Source organism: Furipterus horrens, unplaced genomic scaffold (genome assembly GCF_987537825.1).
Source record: "Furipterus horrens unplaced genomic scaffold, mFurHor1.1.pri manual_scaffold_10, whole genome shotgun sequence".
Taxonomy (NCBI): Eukaryota; Metazoa; Chordata; class Mammalia; order Chiroptera; family Furipteridae; genus Furipterus; species Furipterus horrens.
Window position 1 is genome coordinate 78,464,411 of NW_028327180.1, and position 9,376 is coordinate 78,473,786.

General features: G+C 40.8%; 1 protein-coding gene across 2 annotated transcripts in view; it reads right to left on the reverse strand.

The window, feature by feature from the left end:
• The window catches only part of DDX46 (DEAD-box helicase 46), a 55,528-nt gene extending 47,674 nt beyond the window's left edge, over positions 1 to 7,854 (reverse strand). For both annotated transcript variants that reach the window (XM_090288298.1, XM_090288297.1), the window contains exons 1-3: positions 7,663 to 7,854; positions 6,590 to 6,778; positions 3,796 to 3,939 (exon numbers count right to left, since the gene is read on the reverse strand). In XM_090288298.1, coding sequence (XP_090144424.1) covers positions 3,796 to 3,939; positions 6,590 to 6,778; positions 7,663 to 7,679 — 350 coding nt within the window. In that variant the 5' untranslated portion in view covers positions 7,680 to 7,854. The remainder of the gene's footprint in view (positions 1 to 3,795; positions 3,940 to 6,589; positions 6,779 to 7,662) is intronic.
• Between the last annotated feature and the right edge of the window lie 1,522 nt (positions 7,855 to 9,376).

Below are 9,376 nucleotides of genomic sequence, written 5' to 3' on the forward strand. Positions count from 1 at the left end.
AGCATGGATAGACCTGGAGCACATTATGCTAAGTGAAATAAGCCAGTCAGAGAAAGACTTATATGTGGAACCAAATGAACTAACAAGCAAAATAGTGACAGACTCACAGATGGAGAGCAGGATGACAGCTATCAGGGGTGAGGGGGGCCTTGAAGAAAGTGAGGGGATTGAGGAAAAAAAAAAGGAAAAGAGGGAGGAGAAAGGAAAGGAAAGGAAGGGGAAGGGAAGGAGAGAATGGAAGGAAAAGGAAAAGAGAGTGAGAACTCACGGATGTGGTCAACAATGCGGTTACTGCCAGGAGAAGGGTGGGTTCGGGGCGATGGAGCAGCATATCAGGGGATAAATGGTGATGGAGGAGACTTGATTTAGAGTAGTGAACACACAATACAACATACCGATGATGTGTTATGGAATTGTGCACCTGAATACCTGTACTATTTTGCTAACTGGTGTCACCTCGATAAATTCAATAAAAAGGAAAAAAATAAAGTACCTAGAAATCCTTCCAGATTAGGTGAAAATATCCAGAAATAAGATATTCTCTACTGCAAACTTCTAAAAGGTTTATAGTTTTGCCATTTGTCTTTAATCTGTATGGAAATCCTTTTTGTGCACAGAATGAGGTAGGCAGTCCTATTACAATATAGGCTACCAAATATCTGTACCATTTACTGAAAAAACTTTTTCTCACTGATTATGTCACCACTGTCACGTATCAAATGACCATATATGTGTGGACCTGTTTCTGGGCTCTTTATATGGTTCCACTAACCTATTTATCTGTCCCTACACTACAACCCACTACCTTAATTTCTATAATTTATGACAAGTGTTGATATCTTATTCTTCAAGAGTGTAATATTTAAAGCCTAACACCATTCTAATAAAGGCACAAATAAAAATATTTAAATTTAAATTTAAAAAAGGGGGGGGTATAATGCCACCCTGGCTGCTGTGGCTCAGTGGATTGAGCACTGGCCTGTAAACCAAAGGGTTGCTGGTTCAATTCCAGGTTGGGGCACATGCCTGGGTTGTGGGGCAGGTCGCCAGCTGGGGGCACGTGAGAGTCAACCTCACATTGATGTTTCTCTCCCTTTTTCTCCCTTCCTGCCCCTTGCTCTAAATAAATAAAAATTCTTTAAAAAATGTGTAATGCCCTTTGCATTTTCAATTGTATAATCAGTTTGTCAAATACTTTTCTCTTTATGTCTGCTAATAACTTTTAAATAGGAATATGTGTTGGAAGTTAATAAAATGCTTTTCCTGAATCTACTTTAATAACCATGACTTTTCTCCTTTAATCTCATTACTGCAGAACATTACACTGATTTTCTAATGTTAAAAAAATCTTCCATTCCTGGGATAAAACCAACTGGTTCACTTTTGTTATCTTTTTTATATATTGTTGGATTCAGGATGCTAATCTTTATGTTTAGATTGAAGAAAGACTAATTTCTTTTCTCATACTGCTCTTGTCAAGTTTTAATATCTATGTACTTCTCAATTCATAAAGTAAATTTTTCTTAAATCTTCATTCATCAAAACTATCATTACAGAGTGAAACAACAAACTAGATTAAGAAAATATTTGCTACTCATATAACAGACAAGAAAACAACTATCCAGGATATTTTTTTTAAATCAAAAACCTCCTATAAATCCATGTTTACAGAGAGAACCCAATAGGAAAATGAGCAAAAGATGTGAACATGTGCTTCAGAAAAGAGGAGAGCCAAGTGACCAACAAGCATATGCAAATTCAACCTCATTAGTAATGAGAGAAATGCAAATTAAAACCACAATGATATTGGTATTACATGTTACTCAATTAAAAATTAAAAGGACTGACAATATCAAACATTGTCAAGGGTATGAAGCAACACAATTCTCATACACTGTTTGTGGGAGTATAATTAGTAATGCTCTTTGGAAAGCATTTGGGATTACCTAGTAAAAATAAAGCTGTTTATTCTACAACCAGGCAATCTGACTTCCAGGAAAATTCACACACATGTACACTAATATTATATACACAAAAATGTTCATAATAGCCCACAAGTTAAAACAACCCAAACATCTATCTCAGCAGAATGGATAAACAGTGGTATATTAATACCACAGAATAGTATTCAGCAATGAAAATGTACTACTGTTATAAGCAACAAAGATTAGTCTCAAATAATGCTGGACAAAGACACAAAAGAATACATGACTCGCCCCAACTGCTGTGGCTCAGGGCGCTGAACATGACTGCAACCCGAAAGGTTGCTGGTTTGATTCCCACACTCAGGGCACATGCCTGGGTTGCAGGCCAGACCCCCAGTTGGGGGCGTGCAAGCGGCAACTGATCAATGTATCACATTGATGTTTCTCTCCCTCCTTCTCTCTTCCCCTCCTTCTAAAACTAAATAAATAAAATCTTAATTAAAAACAAAAGAATACATGACTCATTCATGTAAAGATAAAAACATATAAGTCTAAACTATTCTTTTTCCAGATACAAATGTAGGGGTCGAACTATAAAGAAATACAGGAAAATTACTAGCACAAAAGTCAGAACTGGTTTTATCCAAGGAAGTGGAGGTGGGTTACAGAAGGAATGTGGAGGGCCTCCGGGGTTACTAACAATGTTCTATTTCTTGACCTTGGTGGTGATTACATGGATGTTGCTTTATAATTACTTAATAAACTGAATGTTTATATTTTATTCACTTTTATGAAAGTGTATATATATACCCCCTGGCTGGTTTGGCTCAGTGGATTGAGCGTCGGCCTGCGAGCTAAGTGTCGCTGGTTCGATCTTCCAGTCAGGGCACATCAGAGAAGGAAAACTCTGACTCCAAAAAACCTCCGCTGCCTTGCGGCATACCTCTTCAGGGGAAAGGCTAAGGGAGTAAACCCCGACAGAAAATCCGGAGCCGGAGTCCCTAAGGCGGTTTGACGTTGTAGTCAACACCGGCAACTCCTGCGGCGCACCTGAAGCCAAGCTGTATTGACTCCGTCTTTCCCTTGGATCCTTCAGCTGCGAAGAGAGGGGGGGTCTGCTGCATGGGCAACAGCAGACCCTCCATATCACCCTGCCCAGGCTCTGTAGCTTCAGCTTCACTGGAGAGGACACTCCAGCGTCATCGCAAGATGTCGATTCAACACGGGAGGAGACAGATACCGTGTCACTCCCGAGTCGGACTGCACAGCCATTCTCGGCGGTGCAGATAGACTCTTAAGAAGCTACACCATCGTCTCTCGAGACGGACGGCTGCCGACGATATATATATATATATATACACACACTTCTTAAAATTTAAAATAACCCCAATGGGTTTTATCACACTGATCTTGGCAAAATAAAAATAAAATTTGCAAAGTAAAATAAATGATACGGGAAAAATATATATGACTGATATAAATACTACACAGAAAAAACATAAGATCATCTATCAACTACCCTATGACACCACTTCAGAAACAACAGGCAAAGAACCACTGACAACAGAAAGAGTAAACATGTCTAACAGTATCTCAAATTGAAACATGTACATTTAAATGATACAAAGTTCACCTATCCTGAACAGCAATTCAGCAATGCATACCATGAGTTCAAGTTATCTTTCAATGTCAAAAAAAACTAAGAAAATAATTTCAAAGGAAAAAACATAGTTCCAACAGAGATATTTAAAAACTACATTTCAGACCAGTAACAGTTCTGAGTTAAGGGAACAATGCATTATGAGTAAAGGAACAGGGAAGACAGTTCCCAACCTGCAGGACAGACACAGCCCAATGATGGTAGCATTACCTATTCTCAGCTTTCTTGCTTTTATTGCCAGGACTGGAGGATCGGGATCGCCGGCCCCGGCTTCTACTCCTTGAGCGTCTCCTGTCTCGACTTCGAGATCTTCTTCGTTCTCGACTTCTGTCTCTCTCTCTACTTCTAGAACGCCTGAAAAAGAGGACACTTTTCATATAGTCTATGATCAAGTGGAACTATTTCAATTAACTATCAAACCAGCTAAATAGGGAATGGTAATGCCATTCTTACAAATGGTCACTGAAAAAATGAGGATACTAATTTCAAAATGAAATTTACTGAAAAACATAGCTAATCTGTAATAATAGCCTGTAATATAGAAAACCTAAATTTCAAAGACAGCTGGAACAGAAGTATAAGGACAGACAAAAGCACGGCTGTGGGGAGATCACAGAAATGAAGATGAGGAGATGAGAATATCTAACCTGATGCTGCTGCTAACTAGTGACATGATATAGAGGAGGTCAACTCTGGGTCTCGGCTTCCTCATCTATAAAATATGGAGACTTCATGAAATCATCTCAAAATCCTTTTTGTTCTAAAATCTTGTGATTCTACTACTTTCACACCAGAAACGTCAAGAACCAAATCTTAAATGAATAATTCCACTTAAGTTCTTGACTGAGCTGTTCAAACTGTTCCTGGGATCACATAATATAAAATTGAATAAGTTAGCACTATCTACATTGTCAAGGGTTAATATTTTCCCTGAGTATTATAGGATACCTTTGCATTCTCTCCTTCTCATGTTTGAAAAAGATAAAGTCAAAGTTCTTTCTGTGATCAGTTCACAGCAACTGTACAACCTTGTCTTCTTTCCTATTTTAATGAGAAACTGTATTAGAAATTTTTTTTTGGTGTGGGGAGATTATTGGCATTTAAAGGTTGTTTTTCACCCCCAGAAAAGGTGAAAGGTGCAAATAATGGTTGCTTGACTGGAATATGTAATCAAGTAAAGTAAAATATTCAGATGTTATTTATTTAAATTTATTGACCTTATAGAAGAAGAAAGGGAGGGGGAGACAGGAGAGAGAGAGAGAGAGAGAGAGAGAGAGAGAGAGAGAGAGAGAGATCAATTTGTTGTTCCACTTATTTATGCATTCACTGGTTTTTTGCATGTGCCCTGACCAGGAATCAAAACCACAACCTTGGTGTTTGAAGACAATGCTCTAACCAACTTAGCTATGGGGCTAGAGCCAACTGTCCTTTTCTTTAAATCTAAAAGGGTCTCACCTTGGCAGGCATTGCATGGTTGGAGCATCTTCCTGTACACCAAAAAGTGGCACATTCGATTCCCAGGCAGGACACATAGCTAAGTTGCCTGTTTGATCCCCAGTTGGTGCGCATACCAGAGACAACTGATCGATGTCTCTCTCCCATCGATGTTTCTCTCTCTCTCCTTGCCTCCCTACCCCTCTCTCTAAAATCAATGAGCATGCCCTCTCTCTAAAATCAATGAGCATGTCCTTGGGTGAGGACTTAAAAAAAAATCTAAAACACTTACTTCCCCCCAACCAGGACACATACAAGAATCAACCAATGAATGCGTGGATGGGTGGAGGAACGAATCAAAGTTTCTCCATTTCTGTTTCTCTGTTTCTTTCTCTTTCTCTTTCTCCCCCCACCCCTTACTCCCTCCCTTTCTCTCTTTCTGTGTATAGTATAATGCCCTGGAACATTCCTACAGAATGTCAACCATTAGATCAAGCAATCAACAAACACGTCACCCTGGCTGGATAGTTCCGTTGGTTAAGAGCGTTGTCCTGTTACACCACGGTTGCAGGTTCAATCGCAGGTCAGAGCACATACAAGAATCAACCAATGAATGCATAAATAAGTGGAACAACAAATCAGTATCTTGACCCCTCTCTCTCTCTCTCACCACCCCCCCTTCCTTCTCTCTGGAATTAATGTCTAAAAATTAAAAAAAAAAAAAAAAAAAAAAAGTTCTTTAAAATAGTCTCAAAAAGAAAGCAGGACCTGGAGATGGCTCTGTCTGTCTCATTCTGTCAGCTCTAGTGGCTTACCTGAACACAATGGTCAGCTCTCTTGGGACAGAATTAGAATAGAACCCTCTTGATGGCATATGACTGTCTTACCTTTTGCTTCTTTCTTTAACCTATGTCAGTGGGGCTTCAAGTGTTCTCTTTGGATTACAGAAAATAAAACTTAAGTTTCCAAACTTAAAATACTGTTTGAGAGTCTTTGTTCTGAATCACTGATTTTCAACCAGTGTGCAGCAAGAATTTTTAAAACATGCAATACTTGACTATTTTAGTCAGGAGCACTGACCTCTTTTCCCTTAGGCTGTCTTGTTTTGACCCATAAATATACAAGTCATAGAATAAAGTTGCATCTTATTGGTCACGTCACATAATAAGGTTTCATCTGATAAGTTAACGTCTTGGGAACAGAAATCCTTATATTCTGAAGCAAAACGAGTAGGTAATTACTCTTTTTTTTTTTTTTTTTGTAAATCAATCAAAATTATGCCTATTTTTTTGGCAATTTCCAAAAAAAGTTTTGGTGGGTTTTTTTTGTTGTTGTTTTTTGGTGTGCCACAGAATTTTAGTAATTAATTTATATATGCCATGAGATGAAAAAGGTGGAAAAATCGCTGTTCTAGGCAAATCATTTCTGGACCCAACCACACAAGCGGAAGTTAAAGTAGAGGGCCTGAAAAGGGACCACTAAATTCTAGTCCTCTAGTCCAAAACACAGTTTTGAAGAATCAGATTTAGCTGAGAAGGATCATGGGTCTTTTGGAGATTAAAAGCCTTACCTCAGACGCTTTCTGTCCCTTGACCGAGATCTTCTTTTATCCCTGCTACGAGACCTCTCTCTCCTTCTGTCTCGATCTCTGCTCCGAGACCGTCGGTCATCTCCACGTTTACTTCTTTTGTCTGAGGGTGAGCGACTTCTAGATCGACTTCCAGAGCGTCCCCGGGATGCTGATCGCTTCCGATAGTGGCTAGAACATTAAATTAAAGATTAAGTTTAGAAAACTCAGTTAACTTCTACTATATCTTATTACATTTTTCCAAAAATCTCAGCAAAATAAACACTGCAAGGACTTTTCACCTTTTTTTTTTTAAATTACGGGGAGAGAATGAATCCTTCTGCTATAGCACATGTAGGAAGGGGAAACTATCTTAAAGGGCAACAAGGTAAGTAAATAAAATGAACCAAGCCCCATGCAGCTTACATTCTATAAAGAAAGACATGACAGCCCTGGCAGGGTAGCTCGGTTGGTTAGAGCATAGTCCTGATAGGGTAAGGTTGCAAGTTCAATCCCTGGGCAGGGTACATACAAGATTCAACCAATGTGTGAATAAGTGGAACACCAAATCGATGTTTCTCTCTCCCTCTCTCTCTCTAAAATCAACTTTTAAAACAAAAAAATTTTAGAGCAATACATGACAAGTAGAAAACGAAATATACAAAACGCTGTGTGGTGCTATGGAGGAAAACAGATCAGAGTAAAGAAAAAGGGAGAGAACAGGAAGTAGATTTTGCTCTTTTGTACTAGGGCAGTATGAAAAATGAAAATTATAGTCTGCACTCAATCTCAACACGAAGATTAGCCTACCGAATTCAACAATATATAAAAAAGATAATACAATCATAAGCCGGCCCATGGGCCCGAACCGGCAGATGGTAGTGCGGAGGACCTGTGACCATCGCCGGCCCAAGTACAGCCACTCCCTCAGCAGAGGTCCCCCAGCCCCTCCAGGGGCCTCGGGCAGAGCTGGACACACGTGGGTCCTGGCCAGGCCTGGCCCCGCGGCCACCCCAACTCCCGCCTCTTCCCCCCACCCCAAGGAAGCCGCTAGCCCGCTCGCAGGGCTGCCTCACCGTGACTCCCGGCCCATCCTGCAGGCCGCGGGAAAGCGGCGCCTTTCCGGACGACGTGCAGAAGAACGGGACAAAGGAGATCACGCTACGCTCAGCTCACTGGGAGAGAAGCAGCGCTTAACTGGCAGAAGCAGCTACAGCGGTGGAAATCATCCGAACGCGGCCAACGAAAACAGGACGTGCTGGCGCCGGCGGCAGGAGGAAGGAAAGGCGCGCCGGAAGCGGCTGTCTCTTCACAGCGCCACCTGTCGGCTGGAGGCCGCACAGCGCCGATCTCGCTGAAAGAAAATGCCTTGCTCGGATTTTTCTGCACCGCCGCGGAAGGCCCCTAACTGAGCATGGAAGGGTCTTTCCTGCAAGGGTCACCTAGGTGCCAAATGCATCCCCGAGCTCTCCTAGGACTGATACTGACGTCCGCCTTAATCTGCTCCGAACGACGCTACAAACATCTTCATTCACTCTCATTCGTTTATACATTCATTCATTTATAGCATGTTGTAATGCATTGGGCATGTGCTGAATTCCGGGAGTTTACAACCCAGTGGGGCATTACTAAAACACAAGCACATGTAATACAACAGGAAAGAGATTCTACCATAAAAGATGTTCAGAAAACGAGTTCCCCGAGACCTTTGAGGGGGAGACTTGAAGATCGAGTAAGGAGTTAACTTGATGGAGAAGAGGAGGAAGAGCTAAAAAAAAATAAAACTTTGGCAAAATTATAATAGTTCTCAATATTGCCTGTGCTTGAAAACTAAACAAAACAAAAAAACGGACGCGTGTATTCCATCCCCACATTGATTTCATTGGTCTAGAGTGTGTCCTGTGTATTGGGAATGTTCAAGTTTCTTAGGTGATTCTTAAGTACAGTGAAGGTTGAGGAGACTCACCCAGTGGGAGGCACGCCGACATGTTATTTTAGCACAAAGCTGTAATGGAGTTGGGGAGAGACTATTTCCGTACCTCTGCACTGTTTTACTTTCTTACACCTAAGGATGATAGAAAAGGTCTGTCTGGACTGTGGCGGTTGTTGAGTGAATGTATACATTTGTCAAAATTCACTGAACTGTTCAAAAATTGATGCATTTTACTCTATGCAAATTTCACCTCAGCGTATTTGATTTTTAGAAAAATGCAATCAAGTCTCCAAGACGAGTTTTGCTCTTCCTCTGTGGCTTATTACCCACCAGTAGCGACAGTGCAGTCCATTTCGAGGGTAAGGAAGGCCTGTGCTAATATGTGACAAGAACCGACACCAGTGTGGGTCAGTTATCAGCGCCACTGTAAATTGTTTTGGGGCTGAAGGTAAGGCGTGTGGGTTTCAGTCAAAAAGAAATAGGAAATCTCTAGCGACGAATAGTGGAGATACTGAGCGGTGCTCAAATCCTAAATTCCAGAGGCATCTCCCCAAACACTGATTGTTAAATCGGATGTAAACTGTGAGGGGAAAAGGAAAAATAAAGATAATCCCTGGTTTTGAACAGAACTACTGGGGATTCTGGTGAATTTGTGGAAATGAGAAATGAGAGCAGCAGATTTAGTGGGGAAAGCAGAGAAAATCAGTGGTTTTGTTTCATTGATGTACTGTTTGAGATGCCTCCTAGATATCCAGGAGATAATGGCTACATGTGGGGATACATGAGCCTGGAGTCCAAGGGACAAATAGAGACTGGAGAGATAAGGGTCATAAACATTTCATAATGTATAACAATAC